A 20360-nucleotide genomic window follows, 5' to 3' on the forward strand; every position below is an offset into this window, starting at 1 on the left:
AAGATTCTATACCTTTCAGTTCTTCAGAAGAAGTTGTTTGAAGTTTTTGACATATTTGACCCCTGTGACCTTGAAAACAGGTCAAGGTAATTTTCATTCTCATACTTTGTTGGGCTCCATCCCAGGAAGCCTTCAGCCAAATTTGAAGATTCTATACCTTTTAGTTCTTCAGAAGAAGTCGTTTGAAGTTTTTGACATATTTGACCCCTGTGACCTTGAAAACAGGTCAAGGTCATTTTCGTTCTCAATCTTTGTAGGGCTCCTACCAACGAAGCTTTGAGCCAAACATCATGACTCTAGGCCTCTAGACTCATGTCCTAAAGGAAAAGTTGACGGACGAGGACGGACGGACGACGGACGCCGCGCCACGGCATAAGCTCACTTGGCGCTTTGTGCCAGGTGAGCTAAAAACCATCTTCCTCTAAGGATAATTTTTATTTTCCTACAAAAAGTTGTCAAAATATACCCAAGTGTTATTTCCCTATATAAACTATAGTAAACTTTACCCCCTCCCCAAGGGAGAATGGATAGCTCGGGGGTCCTGAAATTTACAATTTAAGTAAAGCCCTGATGATCTTTTTTTCGATGCAGAGAAAATGACTGTAGTACCTCTGAGTCTGGAGAAGGAGATTTTTGAAATATTGATTAATTTTCCCTTTAGGGCCCCAGGAGTTGGGGTAGGAATCCCAATTTTACAATTTTGTAGCCTCATCTACCAAGGATGATTCTGACCAAGTTTGAAAAAAATCCATCCACTGGTTCTTGAGAAGTTGAAAATGTAATAAGTTTACGCACGATGCACGACGACGGATGGAAAGCGATTAGTAATAGGTCACTTGAGCACATTGCTTAAACTCCTGATAAGTGCCTCAATCTTGTAATAATAAACAGCCTCTTCACTATTGTGATCTAAAACTGTCTGGAAAAAAACTTGCTCATAACTTAAACCTGAAGTGGGACACCGATGCTGCGGTAACTACATGAGCCCCCTTCTTTTGAATTGACGAACTAAATATTATTGTATACTGCTCATCAAATTCTCTATATGTAATCAAAGTCACTCATAAAGCTGTTTTTTCCTAGTCCTTATCACAACATATACACTTTTATCTAAACAGACTTTATCAACAACAACAAATGTAGCTATTGAGACAGCACCTGATTTTCGGAACCCCTCTATCGGCAATTTACGTCATAAGAATATTCTCGAACACCTACGTATTCATATCTATTTCCGGCTCCAGTGCACGTGTGATATACTCCGATAAGAGAGGTTTTTACTCCTTTAGTATACACCTCAACTTATATCAAAGTATCAACTTATATCAAGTATTTATGGTGAACGTTATCTGGTAAGCATACCATCTTGACATAAACAGAAATGAACTACACCTTGTTGGATGATGTTAGCTATTTGTATTGTATGGGTTGAAATAAACATGGCGGCTGCTCCCATAATGCACTGGAACATGATATGTCAGTCACTACATGTGGTTATGATGGCCTGGATTGGCATAGACAAAGTCAGATAGTTACTAGTCAGTGAACCGTTTGTACCAAGCACTAATTTTCAGTGTCTGTTACTAACAACAGATGTATTGAGGAATGTGGGCGGGTTTTAAAGAGACATACTAGTAGAATATTCTCGATGAACCTGATTTTCCTCATGTTATCTTCTAGATCTGTGCTGCACATGCTCATGCATAATATAAATACCTAAACGTATCCCGTTACTTTTCATATTTGCACGAAATGTTATTACCATTGCAGGGCTCATACAGATCATGTCAAACCTTAACTTAATTTTCAAGGCCTGACGTTGTGGGCAACCAGAGAAACAAGGACATCAATTCTACAAATAATTGGTAAAAATAGTTAAAATACAACTATACAAGTCATAATGTTTTATTAAACATTGAAAAACTGTTTTGTTCCATATAAAATTGTGGAATTTCAATCTGTGAAAAAGGCATGATGGATAATCATATATAGATTACTGAACAGCAAAATTCAAGGACTTTTCAAGGCCACATACTAAAAATTTAAGACTTTTCAAGGTCCAAAGTAATTTTTTTTGCACCGGTACATGATCTGCCTGCAGTCATTGTGTTGGTTATGGTAGTTTGGCACAGACAAAGATAGGTGGTCAGTGAACCATTTGTACAGAGTACTCATGCTTTAGTGTCTGGTGACTTACAATAGATGAACTGAGGAATACAGATGGGTTTTATAGGGATATTAAAGTGTTCTCGGTGGACCGGGTTTTTCAGGTTATCTGTGCTGTGTCCCTATCGAAAAGTATCCGGATCTTTTTTGTTTCTACACCCCCCTCTATAAAAAAAAACCTCCTCAACCAAACAACCTGTTCCTTGATAATGCAAATGTAAAGAAGTAAATAAGTTAGGCTGGAAATTTAATGACAGAACATTTACCCCCCTCTTGTAGGTATATCAGTACCTAGGGGGCTGAATTTTGGTTGTTGTCATTGTTTTTTTTTCGCATGTAGCTCTTTGGGATCTCAAGTCAGAGATATATAGTATATAAATTATTATTTTTTTGCTCCTAGCTCGAAAAACCAGAACTGATGACCAATGCACAGCAGGACTATAACACTGGGCCCAGCACCATATCATCTTCTGTTCCAATCAAAGTTGCACATGCGAGTTACTGCATGCATATATATTACTGTGTATGAATATGTATCATGTATATGTATACCCTCAATGGAACCAATTAAATCCTAACCATATTTAGAGAATTGTAAATCTCTTATTCCATTCATTTCATGTCTTTATATCACATGTGTTGTGACTTTGAATAAAGGTCATGGTCATTTCAAAACTTTCCAAACAAGCTACCAACTGGTCTTTTATTATGACCCTGGGCCTTATAGAAATTATTTATAGACATGATAGCAGGGCCTTATAAACACGTCCATGTACAATTTTAAGCATGACACTTTCAGCATACTAATTATCAGATGACATTGTAAATTGAGATTTATTTATCTCCAAAGAGCATGTGTGTACTGTACAAAGAAACTTTGTATCTCTCTATAACATATTCAGTTTATTCAGGTCAATCTTCATTACTTTCCTTGTTGTCATACCTTCTGAATATATTTGTTTCAACATGTTAACTAGTCATTTAAAGAGCTTATACAATAATAACTCAATCAGCCAATCAGCAAGGGCTTCACATATTTGTAGTTCCTACCTAAAAACAGACATGGTTAAACAATGTGTCCCAGGGCCTAGGGTATTTGTGGAATTGGTAGATTTTTTTTGATTTTTTGTTGAATAAATGAAATCTATAGATATAAAACTTTGGAAAAATACAAGAGGCCCATAGGGTCTGTATCGCCCACCTGGATATCTAAGCAATCATGGCAGAATATTCTCCAAATGAGATCCAAGGGAATATGCCAGACCCCAAGGCCAATCCTTGTAGCATATATATCTGTATTCAATTTTTCATGCCCAGCAATTTTATGTATGGTTATGGGGTGGGGATCTCAACTGTTTCCAAGCTGTGACTCATGACAGAAACTAGGTCCCTACGGTTGTGGCCAGACCCCAGGATCAATTCTAATATCATGACTGCATTTGTCTCTTTTTGCCCAGCATTTGTATATATAGTTTTGGGGTGGGGATTTCAACCGTTTCAAAGTTATGACCCAGGGGTTAAGTCTGCAAGGGTGGGGCAGTCCCCAAGGCCATCCTGGAAGCATATGTGCATTCATCTCTTTATACTCAGCAATTGTATATGTGGTTATATGGTGGGGATCTCAACCATTTCCAGGCAATAAACTTTTTTTGGTCCCACCCCTTAGCCCGGGGGGTCAGCCCCACCATTTGTACAATTTTGAATCCCTGCCTCCCATGAATGCTTCCGACCAAATATGATCGATATCCATGGCATAGTTTTACAGAAGAAGTCGTTTATAGCAATCTAGCCAAATTGCCCCCTTTTGGCCCTGCCCTCAGCCCCCTGGGGGGTCAGCCCCACCATTTGTACAATTTTGAATCACCACCACCTAGGGATGCTTCCAGTCAAATATGGTTGATATCCATCTCTTAGTTCCAGAGAAGAAGTCGCTTAAAGCAATATAGCCAAATTGCCCCCTTTTTGCCCCACCCCTCAGCCCCCTGGGGGGTCAGCCCCACCATTTGTACAATTTTGATTCCCCACCACCTAAGGATGCTTCCAGTCAAATTTAGTTAAATTCCAATCAGTGGTTAAGAAGAAGAAGTCGTTTAAAGAAATTGTTGACGGACACCGACGGACGACGGACGGACGGACGACGGACGCCACGGTATGGCATAAGCTCACCTTGGTCCTTTGGACCAGGTGAGCTAATAAAGTAACAGTTAAAGCACAATGGGTTTTTTAAATGATTAGACATAGGACGTAGGATCCAGAGTAATTATGAAAGAGTTTTCACATTGTAGATCTCCAGTTATGGTGTTGATTACTAGTCTGAGAATGTATTACACGCCATTGAACCGGCACAATGAAGGATCATTGAAGCCTTGATCTGTCAAGCATATAACGATGTGTCTAGACAGTTACCAACAGTCTGGAGCTTTAAATATTTACACTAACAGCATACATGTTTAACAGTACTTGTCATATATAGTGAATGATTTACAAGTAGTTCCACAAGGGTTTTGTTTAACAAAGTCTCTTGGGCAAACAATAGAACACATATGGACATGTACAGACACAGCACACATGTTCTTTGTTAAAACAAGATCTCGCAAGCATATTATATTATAATGGACTCATAAACTCACTATACACCATTACATCACACGAAGCTATCAATATCTTTTTAAAGAAAATTGATGCGTTGTTCAAATTAAGTGCAGAATGACAGATGGGTGCACTTCCGTGCTAAAGTCCAATACATCCATACTATGTAGGTCATGCACTTTAAACAAGAGGCCCAAGAGGGCCTGTATCGCTCACCTGAATATTTAAGCAGTCATAGCAAAATATTCTCATTAAATATTATATTGCACTAAAAATATTTCCCTCGCAAACTTTGTTGGCTCCATCTGTTGAAACTACCAGCAAAATATTATTATAAGATTCTATGCTTTTTGATTCTTCTTCAGAAGTTGCTTGACATATTTTTCCCTGTGATCTTGTAAGTAGGTCAATGTCATTTTCCTTCTCAAATTGGTTAGCTCTATTCCAAAAAGCTACCAGCCAAATCTTATGAATCCATTCCTTTTAGTTCTCAAGAACAAATCCATTAAAATGTTGTTGACCTCTGTGACCTCTAAAGTAGGTTGAGGTCATTTTCATTTGCAAACTTTGGTGAGCTCTATCCCGGGAAGTCACCAGCCAAATATTATAATTTTATGCCTTTTAATTCTTCAGAAGAAGCTGTTTGAACTGTTTGACATATTTGAACGCTGTGACCTTGAAAGTAGGTCAAGGTCATTTTCATTCGCAAACTTTGTTTGGCTCTTTCCCAGGAAGCCACCTGCCAAATATTAAGATTTTATAACTACCAGTTCTTCAGAAGAAGTCGTTTAAAGTGTTTGACATATCTGCCTCATGTGACCTTAAAAGAAGGTCAAGGTCATTTTCATTCTCAAACTTTGTTCGGCTCTTTCCTAGGAAGCTACAAGCCAAATATAGAGATTATATACCTTTCAGTTCTTCAGAAGAAGTCGTTTGAAGTGTCTGACACATTTGACTCCTGTGACCTTGAAAGAAGGTCAAGGTCATTTTCATTCTCAAACTTTGTCGGGCTCTATCCAAGGAAGCCATCAATCAAAAATAAAGATTCTATACCTTTCAGTTCTTCAGAAGAAGTCATTTGAAGCTTTTGACATATATGACCCCTGTGACCTTGAAAGTAGGTCAAACTAGTTTTCATTCTCAAACTTTGTTGGGCTCTATCCCAGGAAGCCACCAGCCAAATATAAAGATTATATACCTTTCAGTTCTTCAGAAGAAGTCGTTTGAAGTGTTTGACACATTTGACCCCTGTGACCTTGAAAGAAGGTCAAGGTAATTTTCATTCTCAAACTTTGTTGGGCTCCATCCAAGGAAGCCATCAGCCAAATATGAAGATTCTATACCTTTTAATTCTTCAGAAGAAGTCGTTTGAAGTTTTTGACATATTTGACCCCTGTGACCTTGAAAGTAGGTCAAACTAATTTTCATTCTCAAACTTTGTTGGTCTCTATCCCAGGAAGCCACCAGCCAAATATAAAGATTCTATACCTTTCAGTTCTTCAGAAGAAGTCGTTTGAAGTGTTTGACACATTTGACCCCTGTGACCTTGAAAGTAGGTCAAGGTCATTTTCATTCTCAAACTTTGTTGGGCTCTATCCCAGGAAGCCATCAGCCAAATATGAAGATTCTATACCTTTTAGTTCTTCAGAAGAAGTCGTTTGAAGTTTTTGACATATTTGACCCCTGTGACCTTGAAAACAGGTCAAGGTCATTTTCGTTCTCAAACTTTGTAGGGCTCCTACCAACGAAGCTTTCAGCCAAATATCATGACTCTAGGCCTGTCCGTTCTTCAGAAGAAGTTGTTTAAAGGAAAAGTTGACGGACGAGGACGGACGGACGGACGGACGGACGGACGACGGACGCCGCGCCACGGCATAAGCTCACTTGGCACTTCGTGCCAGGTGAGCTAACAAGGTCTGGTACCATGAACACAGACAATGTTATAATAATGATATATAGATCCTTTGATTAGTGACGTCATGCATGATAAACAGTTTCCGGGAGCCTAGGTAACTTCCAGTGACGTCATTGTTATACTAATATTCTTTAATGAATTTACACCCACCACTAGTACTTTAGAACACACTATTATGTAATCTTTTACCCTTATGTACCGTACTCTGGTCAATTAAGTACATGGGATATGGACCCAAGGACATGTTTTACACAGATTATTAACACTGCCTTACAATCTGATTATAAACACAGCTTATCGTTACAATCTTAAGGTATCTGATAGAGACTCATATCTAGGAAATCAACAGCAAATGTTCCTTATAAACAACAGCTTATCGTTACAATCTTAAGGTGAATCTGATGACAAAATAGCCGTTGTTGACCTATAAATAGTAACAGTGACCTCAAGAGTTTACTTGGGACCCAGAAATATGTCATCATCTGAAATATTATAATACTTGACCTTTGTATAATTTTTTATTTTATTTTTTAAGAAATGAAGTTGGTAGGGTCATGACACAGATTTCGTAGCTAAACAGGGTGGGATGAGATGGGACAAGACAGGACAAGAAGAGAAAATCGTTATAACATAATAAGGTGGATTGGGGCATAAAAGTCTTTCTATTCAGAGCCTCTGTTTGCATAAAAGTCTTTCTACTCTGAGCCTCTGTTTGCATAAAAGTCATTCTACTCTGAGCCTCTGTTTACATAAAAGTCTTTCTAGTCTGAGCCTCTGTTTGCATAAAAAAGTCTTTCTACTCGGAGCTTGCTTGCATAAAAGTCTTGCTACTCTGAGCCTCTGTTTTCATAAAAAATTCTTTCTACTCTGAGCCTCTGTTTACATAAAAGTCTTTCTTCTCTGAACCTCTGTTTGCATAAAGTCTTTCTACTCGGAGCTTGTTTGCATAAAAGTCTTCCTTCTCTGAGCCTCTGTTTACATAAAAGTCTTTCTACACTGAGCCTCTGTTTGCATAAACGTCTTTCTACTCTGAACCCCTGTTTGCATAAAAGTTTTTCCTCTCTGAGCCTCTGATTGCATAAAACTCTTTCTACTCTGAGCCTCTGTTTTCATAAAAAAGTCTTTCTACTCGGAGCTTGCTTGCATAAAAGTCTTTCTCCTCTGAGCCTCTGTTTGCATAAAAGTCTTTCTACTCTGAGCCTCTGTTTGCATAAAAAAGTCTTTCTACTCCGAGCCTCTGATTGCATAAAAGTCTTTCTACTCTGAACCTCTGTTTGCATAAAAGTCTTTCTACTCTGTGCCTCTGATTGCATAAAAGTCTTTCTACTCTGAGCCTCTGTTTGCATAAAAGTCTTTCTACTCCGAACTTGTTTGCATAAAAGTCTTTCTACTCTGAACCTCTATTTGCATAAAAGTCTTTCTACTCTGAGCCTCTGATTGCATAAAAGTCTTTCTACTCTGAGCCTCTGTTTGCATAAAAGTCTTTCTACTCCGAGCTTGTTTGCATAAAAGTCTTTCTACTCTGAACCTCTGTTTGCATAAAAGTCTTTCTACTCTGAGCCTCTGTTTATATAAGTCTTTCTACTCCGAGCCTCTGTTTACATAAAAGTCTTTCTACTCCAAGCCTCTGTTTTCATAAAAGTCTTTCTACACTGAGCCTCTGTTTAGGACTTCAGGGATGTCACCATGTTAGACATTAAATGTAAAACAGAACCATTTCGCTGAAACTTGTATGTTTACGAAATAGATTTTAGTCAATCGGGAGAATACTGATATTTTAAATCATTACATACCTGCCATCTTCATCAATGAATTTCATGATGTTTCCTGGTTTGATGTCTCTGTGAATGATTCCGTTTCGTTTGAGATAATGCATGCCATGGGCTGAAACATAAAGTAACAGTGCATATACTCAACTATGTCCTTTGAATAAATAAGTCATCGATAACTGAAATATATCATACAGAAACTGTACCGTAAAATTTCTGTACCAAACATGTCTGCTCGGTGACCTTCAGCATGTCTGTTACACGTGACCTTCGTCATTTAAAGTTGATAACTTATAATTAAAGCCTGCTGTATGTATAACTATGCAAACCTTTTTAACAAGATGGATAACAACCCATTTATTACATGTACTTGCTGTCCGATGTCAAGTGTCCTAGATGGACAACTAGATGCATGGCTGATGATTAAATTGTTATAGAAATATTTCAAAATGTATTGGTTGTGATACGAGCAAAAGAGAAAAAGACAATACATACCGATGTCATGAAGGACTCGCTGAAACTCCTCTTCAGGAAACCCAAATGCATTTTCTGGTTTATCAAGCTGTGTGTAGACACTGCCAGCGCGGCAGTACTCCATACCCAACACATGATTCCCAGCAGACTGAAAGAAGCAATATACCTACATATTATCATTGATCTGAAAGTGAAAGACGATTCCTTTATCTTTCTGTTGACAGATTTTTTCCCCCCTAAAAAGTAAAATTTAATAAAATTTGCATTTAACCCTTTTAACACTGTAGACCCATGCATGGTAGAGTCTACTAAAGTTACCTAGGGGTGAAAGGGTTGTTAAGATTCAAAAGAGTTGTTGAATTGAGTTTCCACGAAATATTTTTAAAAAAAATATATATAAATAAATAAATAAGTAAGACATCTGCTTTACTTTAAATTTCAAAGAGTCTCATTTGATAAATACTGATGTCTTCATTTCAAAGATTTAGATTTATCTACTTTATTTGAATCAACCCTTCCCTGATCCCATCCAAACGAAAGATTCTGAGTATGGAATTAAACTTGTGTTTCTTTTAGGCATTGGCAAAATGAATATTGAAAAATTTGAAAGAATGCTGCTTATTTATAATGAGATTCAAGTTTTAATTTCATGGGTATATTTTCAGGGAAAACAAACAAATATTCAATTTTGAGTGGAAGGGCATGGTGCAGGGTATATACTTGTACATAATTACAAGTGCATAACTGTTTCACTGTAGAAGAAATTTCCTAAATAAACATACATCATTGACCCTTACACACAAAGTAACTGCTATTTATGATATCATGTGATCTTGACTTTCAAGTGGTGTGCAAATTCCAGTAGGATTTGGTTTTCTCAATAGATAATAAGGCTTAAAAAAATATTGAAACAAGGCATCACAAATTAATTGATACAAATCCCCTCGCATTCACACATTGTGACATATATAAGAGGAAATAAAGTCGCTAGAGCAATGACAAAGTTTTTTCTAAAAATAGTAAAAGTGATCTTGACCTTAAACGCAGTAACCTAAAACGCGAACTTGTTTAAGGCATTGCCATACCAAACATTTGTATAAAGTTTCTTGAAATTGCATTGAGGAATGAAGTCGATAGAGCGATGACAATTTTTTTGGTAAAAATAGTAAAAGTGACCTTGACCTTTAATGCAGTAACCTGAAATGTAGTCTTGTTCAAGATATTCCCATACCAAACACTTGCATCAAGTTTCATGAAATTCCGTCCAGTAATGAAGTCGCTAGAGGGATAACAAAGTATTTTCTAAAAATAGTAACAGTGACCTTGACCTTCCACATAGAAACAAAAACACAAACTTGTTCAAGGCATCGCCATGACAAACACTTGTATCAAGTTTCATGAAATTTCCTTGAGGAATGAAGTTGGTAGAGCGATGACAAAGTTTTTCTAAAAATAGTAACAGTGACCTAAATAGTAACAGTGACCTTGTGAGGAGATAATACGGTAAGCATAATGACAACATATACAACGTCTTGTGAAGCTCTTCAACCACTATTAAATATCCACCAATTTTTTGTAGAGTAACGTTTTCCAACACTTACATCAACATCAATTCCAAAGATGCGGATGACATTTTTATGATTTAGACTTGTAACAATATCCAACTCCCTTCTCGGTACCGATGAATGATGAAACGAGACACGATCATGGAATACCTTAACAGCACAGCCTTCTCCATTATCCTGAAAAAGAAATAAGTTTTAAATTGAAATCACATTGGTAATGTGATATACACCCAAAATTGAGTAACAGTATAAGTGGAAAACTCTACACAAAACCTGTTTATAAAAGACAGGAGAATTGTTGCAAAAGTCAGGCTTTCTTGAAATGGTTATCTAATTCTTGAACTGTTTCACTCTGCTATATATTGCAAAATCGGACATCCTGAAAAGTTAGAGCAAAGATTACTTCCCACACAATCAAAGAATCATCATTTAGGTTCAACAGCCAATTCAGTGTACTCTCTCATGGCTTATATTTGCAAACTCTCCGTATTTTACATGAGAGTCCCAATATTTTGGACCCTAAAACAGAGTATTTGCAGCCATTTAAATTGCTAAACTACTTCTCAATTCTAAGATCTAATGATTTCATATAAAAGAACAACTCAAAAGATGCCATTTTTAAGTGTTATAGTTTACCTAGAGGTATATACAATGTATACACATTTTATTTATGTTTTTAATTTTGAGCAAGTAGGTTCTCCTCCATGGAAATTTCAAAAGGTTGGCAATACACCAAATTCCACTTATTATCAAACCGCTTAATGTAACATTTTTGTTAACATCACTTCCCCCTAAAATACTATTTTTTCTCAGCATATTGTAGTTGTTTCTTTTATATCACTCCTCTTTATATCATGTTCTATTTTAAGTGTGTACCTGTATTGCATAAATCTATCAAAAAGGTTGAGTGTTGTTTTATTGGGGTTTTTTAAATTACAGTACATTAAGTTGTTAACTTTATCATAACCATGGTTCCCAACCTCCTGGTTTAGAAATGCTATGGTGGGAAATCTCCCTCGACTGGGTTTTTCAATCTGGGAGATTTAGCACGACAACATTTTATGGACATAAAGTTGTTTCAAAGGACTAAATTTCATAAACTATTAAAAAACAGTTAAGACTTTTCACGAAAAAAGCACCAGGTTATCTGGGGGGGGGGGGTTTCAGTTGAAATTAGTATCATTTTCCCTATGACAAATTTAAGTGACAAAGTCAAGATATTATTATAACGGAATTACTGAGAATCATTCCATACATGTTAACTCCCTCCCCTGCCTCAGAATATCAAATTATTTTCATAGCCTGTTACAGAAACCACGATGATTTCTTTCGTTCGGACTTGTTCCAACTATTTCCCTTATGGTTTCAAATGACAATCATTAAGGGATTCAAACTGTTGGTATTACAATTGTTCCCCCCTAAAATGATCAATACAGCATTTTTTATAAGAAAAGTGATCATACCAGGTGTATATTTCTAGTCAACTGTATGCTCCCACAGTTGAGTGTATATTGTTCGGAGTTCCCAGCAATTATTTGAATCTCGAATTACATGTATACAGTTAAACCTGTATTAAGAGACCACTCAAGGGACCAACAGAAATTGGCAGCTTAAGAGGTGGCTGCTAAAACCAGGCTCACCCGAAAATCACAACCAAGTTTTCATACATCCACGGGTTATAATGACATTTTCCCGGCAATATAGGCTGCTATGTTATTTTCAATTTTTCTCCCTTCATCAACAGGGGTACGATTTCATACTTGAATATAAATGCATAATCAATAAAATACAAAGGCATTTTGGTGATTTATTTCTTGAAATGATGAATTTATTTTTGTTTGGCTACATACGTGTTCCACATACCTTTTGCGCTAGCAGACAACCACCAGTACTAAAATCTTCATGTAGATCTACTTTTAATGAAAATCTGCATTGCGATGTATTCTGATCTATGTGGTTCAAATAATTTTCTAATGAAAGGATATATCAATATTTAGTTAATTCATCACTTATAAATAAATCACTCAATAAATATAGAACTTTGCAAAAATCTTTGAGCTTTCAACTTAGTGTAACGGTTTATTCACAGCACCCATGCGCCTTATGGAAAGGTTAACACTAAATGTCCTGATCTTGCACAGCTATTACAAACCAAATAAATATATCGGTTTATTCACAGCACCCATGCGCCTTATGGAAAGGTTAACACTAAATGTCCTGATCTCGCACAGCTATTACAAACCAAATAAATATATTATAGAAATAAATCATGACATAGTAATGAAAAAAAAATCTGATTCAGCATCTGCGGTGTGAAATTTATCCTTCTGACATGATGTGTGCTTTAATTTGTTGATATAGAAATAGTGACTGGCAGACCGGAAGCAGATCTGTTTTCCGCATGCAATATAGCGGCAAGTTTTTTGATCACATAACATATTAGGCCTGAGTAGCTTTGGATACAGTATGTACAGATACCACAAAAGATCATACTTGTTTTGAAAATCACAAGCTGATTGAGTAAACAAGATGGGATTAATTGTTTTGTTTGTAAAACATTGTTGATGGGTCGGTAGGACCTGCCCCAATTTGCAAGCTGAAAATCACTGTGTAAACAACTTGTCGATTCAACGTGTCAAACCTTACCTATGGTTTTTAATTACACATTGTTATTAGCTTTGCTCTATTGAGATGTGTTCTTAATATATTGTATATATCTTCTTGATGTCAATTTCTCGATAAAATGACTGCTGAATACAGGTGGAGATAATGTCTCGGGCCAGAGTTTTGTGACCGCTGGCCGCATTAGACAGGTGGCTGCTTATTTCAGGTTCATTACATAGTTTTTTTCTATTGGGCAGACCACAGACTGACCACATAAGGGAGGTGGCTGCTTATTTCAGGTGACTGCTCAAGCAGGTTTGACTGTATATACATACACATAACACCTGTATCTCTATACAAATCCCACCTAACAGTTGACGGATAAATCTAGAGTGGCCCTAGCTGTAGTCTGTACATGTTTCATGCCAGTATAACAAATACCCAACATAAATGTGACATTTGACACAATCCTTCATTTCAGTTTCAAACTTCAAGGCACTTCATTTTAGCATGCTACTGAAGATATCATTACCTCTGGACTCTCGGTTATTTAGAAGCTGTTTTAAGGTTTCTACATATAAAACTCCTGTAGCCTTGAATGCAGACAAAGGTCATTGATTTGTAAAAGTTGATTACACCCCATCCAGGCATACTAATCGACAAATATACTAGTAACCTTGGTCTCCCCAGTTACTCNTGATAAATTCCAAATGAATATTCTTGTATTGTTATTATTATTATTATTCAGGCAAGTTTTGTCCCTTAAATAACGAGTATTAGACATAAGCTGGTGTGGGTGTGGGTGTGCATGTGTGTGAGAGGAAAACGAATTACAACATTTTATATATTTAAACATTGTACATAGCTACCGGAAATAGAAGCGACTTATATAGACAAAGCCTGTTGTCTTATTCTTTTGTCAATACTGTTCTAATATCTTCTTTAATGTTAACTTATATGTTTGTATTATATATGTATTGTCAATAAAATACTTTTGAAATTGAAATTGATTGATTGATCGGTTTTAAGTCCGCATCACTACCGAGTAGTTCAGTTATCCAGCAGAGGAAGAAAAAGACGGGAAAATGAGTAGAAGGGATAAAGTATGGAATGAAAGGATAGTAGAGGGAGACAGGGAACAGTGGGAACTGTCTATCCTTCCCCCAACTCAGAATATCAAACTATTTTCAGAGCCTGTAACAGAAACCACAATGATTTCTTTCGTTCGGACTCGTTCCAACTATTTCTGTTATTGTTTCAAATGACAATCATTTAGGGATTCCACCTGTTGGTATATCAATACAGCATTAATTGCAAGAAAAGTGATCATACCATTCCATATTTGTATGTGTTCATTTGTTAATTTCATGCAGGTATTTTTTTTCATTAGTATTTTGGATGGATGGTAAATTGAAGCCTTTTTGTATGTTGTTGCATTTGATCTATTTTTTATTTTCTGTTGAGAGTTGCTCCTATGGTAAGATGGATTTATGTAAATTTATTTTGTTCCTAACACTGTGAATCAGGGACAAAAACACTGAACACTTAGACATAAAGGTCAGAGTAACATATATGTGAAATCTAATCATGATAAATAAGGAAGGTATAATCTAGATCATCCAATATCAAAATTTGGCTGTTTCTTTACATGTGCGAATGCTAGTTACATGACCAGGGCTACTCTGCTTAAAAAAATATGCATAGGTATTTGGTTATATTGGGTAGATTTGTACATGTATATGTTATTTGGGCACAAGGCTTGTTGTCCAATAATCCATTCTTGTTGACAAATGAAAACGTTCTGTTGCCAACTTGAAATTAAAAATAATTTCAATCATCTCATAAAACATCTTATGATTTATATGTAATTCATAAATCAACCCTACCTTTTATTTCAAAACAGATTTTATTTATTATTTATACAGAACACTGATCAGGATTTCCTCATAAATGCTGATTTAGAATACACAAATGGTTTTTATATAGGTAGTAGACAATTATTAAACAGTTTGAAAAATGAAATAGACAGGAAAACTAAAGTTGTCTAAGGTATGAATTGTTTACAGCCAAATGACGGATTAAATGTGATCAAGATACTTAATAGGTCACAGGAAACTAGGTCTCAAGTGACTTAAAAATATAGGTTGCAGTGATCTTATTTAATGTACCCTTGTACAAGTTTGTTGATTCTTCATAAAATAGTACAAAAGGAATGCTTAGAACTCACATGGATGTGGAAAAGTGATTATATGTACCCTAGGATCATTGAAGCAGGGGTATAAGAATAGATTGATTAATGTATGTTAATATGCTACAAACCTTTCTAACAGCCTTGTGTACCACAGCTGTGGCCCCACGCCCAAGTATGTCTTCTACATTCCATAAATAATGTTCTGAGCTTTTCCAAATTGATGATACCCTATCATTTTTGGAGGCATACGACATTGACATCTGCAAAAAAATAATTGACTGTACCTTTTCATTTCTGAAGGCATATGACATCTACAAATAAGAAAATTCATGAGGGCATGCATGTAATACCTGTTTTTTTGTTTGCTTTGATGTAGATACAATGATTAAGTTCAATAATAATAATAATAATTTGAGGTTCTTATATACCGCTTTATCACAACCTAGTTCGTAGGTCGTCTCAAAGCAGTTCACAAATTATTATCCGTGGTTATATAATTATAGGGCCTTTGCAACCAGCCAATATCTTTTTTCAACTCCCTGGGGAGTATACAGCCGGTGCTGCCATTTCAGCACTCAGCTAGTACTCTACAATTCTAGCACTGCCCAACCACGTACTCAATTACAGCTGAGTAGACTGGATCAAGCAGAGTAAAGTATCTTGCTCAAAGATACAACACAATGCGGTGCCGTGACTTGAACCCGTAACCCTTCGGTCACGAGCCTGGTGTCCTACCACAAGACTACCGTGCCTCCTAAATAAGCTAGAGAACCTCATAAGCAGATCTAGAGGTGCTGGAAACCTACGGATCTCTACTTAATTTTGACTGCCATGGTAAATAGGGATGAATTGTGGAGTCAGGCATGTGCACAATTAATTTGGTTGAAATTCAACCATTTTAGGTGAAGGTATTTTACCAATCTGAAGTAGGTAGCCTTATTAACTATTTGTAACTGTTCAAGCATCGATTTGGCCATCACTTTAAGCCCAAGACTTGCTGATGTAACAATGTGGATTGTACACGCTCTGTATTTACTTGTTACCTATTCTGTAATGTACATCATTAATATAGTACGTAGATTCCGTAATTGTCTGGATCACGTGACGATAACGTGACATATAAGTACATTAACACTATATTAATGTTATTTTTACTAATTAGTTTTATAGATATTGTTTATGATTTTTTAATTGGCTACATTGATTAATTACATCGCCGATATATAATGATTAAAATTTCTATCAACGGACATTTACGAACTATTTCGGCCAATCACAATCAAGCGGTCAGTTCAAAAGTAAATTCCTGGTTAGCGGTGAGCAGTTTCAGATTAGACAGCTGGTCATTCGGACGTACAAATGTAATTGGAATATATTCAAGCTCACCGATCTCCGACAAGAAAAATAAGAAATACGTTGTTCAATTTTACTCAATGTAGGAAAACAGTAAATTTGTGAATTCCTCCAAACCTTCCTTAGGACAAATGCCTTTGTGACATGAACAAAGAATAAATGGAATATGGACATGATACACAGGTGTATGTGTTTATTTCCACATGCGACACTAATATGATTGTGCTTACCAAATTTGATTGAAACTGAAACTTGTTTTGAGAGAGTTATTTGCAGGGAAAACAGCACTGCCTAGTTTATCAAAAACTGCAGGCTTCAATACTGTTTACCTAGGAATTATTTATGTAATGTTGGCCAAGGTCATGAACTTTGAACACCATTTGCAGCAAGCTACTGAACCGCCCGTCATAACATTTTGCCTTATAGCTCGGCAATTATTTTGAACAGATTGTTATAGCTCTGCTGGTAAGATATCATGACTCCGAGTCCCATCGGTTCTGTCGAGTTATTTGAAATTTTCATAACATATTAAATCAGTTACTTTTGAAGTGGATCAATGTCAATTATATTGATAAACAAACTAGATAACCCTTTAACCTAGCAATTAAAGCTATAGGCCAAATATTATGACTCTATATATATATATTTTTCTATAAAAGTTTTCAACCACACGGGCAACCCTTGTGACCTTAAAAGTGCCGGTACGTAAAAGTTCATCCTCTTGACTCCAGGGCACTGGGTTATGCTAACTTTTGCTTTCTTCATCCCTGGAATATTTCATAGCAAAATTGAAAGAGACAACAAGTCTAGTTTGATCCTTTGATGTACATTAAACAAATCTGTCAGTCTGGTAACAGTAAAATTGACTGGATTTAAAGTTGGATGTCCACCCTCTGCAATCTTCAAAGGACAAGTATCAGCCTAATGATTGGTCAGGGTTTTTTTTACCCAACACCAATGAAATAGCTAGCTGCGTGCATCAATTTTGCTTTGACATATTCCAGGGATGCAGAGAGCGAAAGTAACCATAACCCCTGGAGTATTGAGAGCGGCAAGTATTATTCTCAAAAAGCAATAGAGCTCTAGATTCTTAAAATAGGCTTTGTGTGGTTCACATGTATAGTAATTTTAAGCTTGCTATAAATCATACAATATAGTATGTTTGGTTGGTATTGCAAGCAATTTTCATATTGCAATCAAGTAAACATGTACTGAAATATTCAGGGAATATTGTAATATATCACAATATATTGTATAAGATAAATTCAGTTTATTTGTAATGACATATAATATATACTTGAAAATACGAAAAATTAAGCATCATTTCAGCAAGCTTCATTGATAAAATAAAAATTATTTAGTTTGGGAGTTATCACACTGTTTATTTGGATGATATTGATTCAACTTGACATAGTTTCTGTAAACTGTTTCATTACTGCATGCTTAAAATGTAAAATCCGAAAGTGTGTTGAAAAAAAATTCCTGCAATTTATTGCTTAATTTTCAAAGTACTTTTGCAATTTTCATATCAATAGAAAAAAAAGCAATAGATTGGTATTGCAATATTTTTTCACACCCTGGCAATATAGTATAAATATCTTTGTCCTTGATACTATATCAATTGTACTGGTAAAAGCATGACATGTACCTATGTCAAATTTCATTAACTTACCAGAAAAGATACATGTACATTGTGATGACTTCATGTTTCTCAGGGATGATGGTTTTAGCATCCCTGCCCGTTTTTTCGACAGTCGTATTGATTTATGTGACCATCTTGTTTTTAATTCAACATTGCCATCGAAACATTTCTGAAATAAACAAAGAACACCATGTTAAAACTAAGAATAGCAAAGCATTTGTATCAATTTCTTTAGTGCCTCGTATAATTATGAAGAAATAACTAAAAGTATATGAAGCATACCACGTATGTTTTTTCAAGATTAAATGAAAATTTGATTTGATTGGTTTGGTTTTACTTAGTTTAACATCCTATTAACAGCCGAGTTATTTAAGGACATGCCTCCATGTGTTTTGTGTATGTGTGCCGGAGACAGGGTGTACTTGCCAACCTTGTGATAGTGCAAATCTGATGCCAGATGCCGTTTTTATAATGCCATCTCACTGAAATACCATGCCGAAGGCACCCAGCACAGCATTCCACTAGGTCACATTATATTGACAGAACCCATTGCCTCCTCACCTGGGCGAACGATCAACACTAACGCCAAAAGTGAGGTGTTGCCAAGCAAGGTGCTAGGTAACAAAAGGTAGTTAGTGAAATAGATAGAAATATAAAGATTCCAAATATTGCAATGGTTGCTGCAGATATATTTTGTGTCCCGAAGCAGAGGGCACCAAAGCATTTCCCTCCAATTCAGCAGAGGGATTCCCACTCTAACATATAATATGACATTTAGTCATAAAACATCAGACACATATCAGGGTTTTTTCTGTGGCCATTTGGGGCCAACTGAAATTTGACAGCCCAATTCCCAACGGAAAATGCATGCTGCTAATATTTCTGAAAATCTCTTTCGAAATTCCCAATCTTATCTTTATTTGATTATCTTGTGTTCAGATGACAGTGCAACAGCAACACCTGAATGAAAGAATCTTTCATAAAAGAGAAATTAATGTTTTAGACTGCACCTTGCAAAATTAAATTCGACAGAAGCGAGAATGGTCCCAAAACTCCCAATTTGGTTCATATACTACATATGTATGCAAACATATTTCTTAGCCACATATGCAGGTTCCATTTCCAAAAGAGTGGGGAAAAGCCCCTATACATAAGTATTCATGATCCATATAATTGTGATTTTGTAGCATTTATTTACAGGCACGGTGACTGAGTTATAGACATAATCTTTCCATCCATGCAAGGACAGAATTAATGTTGATATGCTACAGCTATATAAGAAACATTTTTATAGTTGTGCACACAAAATGCAGTTCACCAACTCAAACCAATCCCATGGAGGACGTTCCATTTCCAACCTATCAAAAACAATAGTCCGAAAAAAGAAATATCTACATCTAGTCTAGATCTCTAACTGTCCCCATATAAAATTTAAATGGAGAAATATGTTAGGTATTTCTGACAACAAAAAGTTATTTGGACGTCTCGGAGTTTAAATGGTTTTGTAAACATTTCTTGATACTTTTCCACATGTTAAGTATGTGCAATAATTATAAGGGCACAGAAACTGGGTTCACTGATTATTGATTGCAAACTTACTGCTAGTTAAAATCAAATAAAGACTAAACATTCCTAACCCTTTCACTCCTAAGTAACTTGAGTAGACTCTACCATACATTGATCTTGGCGAGTCCATTTTGGTCTAATGGTGAAAGGGTTAATAATAAACAACATGAAGCCCATTGCTGTTTAATGTTGCCTCTTATTCTCTTAGTCGCCAATCCCCGTTTAAGGTGACTCGGAATCTGGTCACTCCATGCATGTTCAGTTGTTCCCCCAATACATCATGTATTTGGGGAACATGTATTGGGGCGCGTCTAATTACCCAATACTACCCAATACCACCCAATACTACCCAAAACCACCCAATACTACCCAATACTACCCCATACGATCCAGTTATGAACCAAATACTTCTTTATTACTGTGAAATATCACCTTTGTAGACGTTATTTACTTCCATCTGCCATATTTTATCGGGAAATATGCGATTTGGTGCCGAAAACATCACCGAATTGCCGTGACTATGACC

At 36.2% G+C, this 20360-nt stretch overlaps 1 protein-coding gene across 7 annotated transcripts in view; it reads right to left on the reverse strand.

Moving 5' to 3' along the window:
* Window positions 1–20360, reverse strand: part of LOC110443334 (serine/threonine-protein kinase TBK1-like) — a 107134-nt gene that overhangs the window by 65949 nt on the left and 20825 nt on the right. For all 7 annotated transcript variants that reach the window (XR_002462095.1, XR_002462094.1, XM_021487509.1 and 4 more), the window contains 5 exons: window positions 18299–18437; window positions 15402–15533; window positions 10515–10655; window positions 8935–9061; window positions 8464–8554 (listed from right to left, as the gene is read on the reverse strand). Coding sequence is in view for 5 of the 7 variants with exons in the window: in XM_021487509.1 (XP_021343184.1) it covers window positions 8464–8554; window positions 8935–9061; window positions 10515–10655; window positions 15402–15533 (491 nt within the window). In the remaining 2 variants the exon portion in view is untranslated. The remainder of the gene's footprint in view (window positions 1–8463; window positions 8555–8934; window positions 9062–10514; window positions 10656–15401; window positions 15534–18298; window positions 18438–20360) is intronic.

Source organism: Mizuhopecten yessoensis, unplaced genomic scaffold, assembly GCF_002113885.1.
Source record: "Mizuhopecten yessoensis strain PY_sf001 unplaced genomic scaffold, ASM211388v2 scaffold716341, whole genome shotgun sequence".
NCBI classification, from domain to species: domain Eukaryota; kingdom Metazoa; phylum Mollusca; class Bivalvia; order Pectinida; family Pectinidae; genus Mizuhopecten; species Mizuhopecten yessoensis.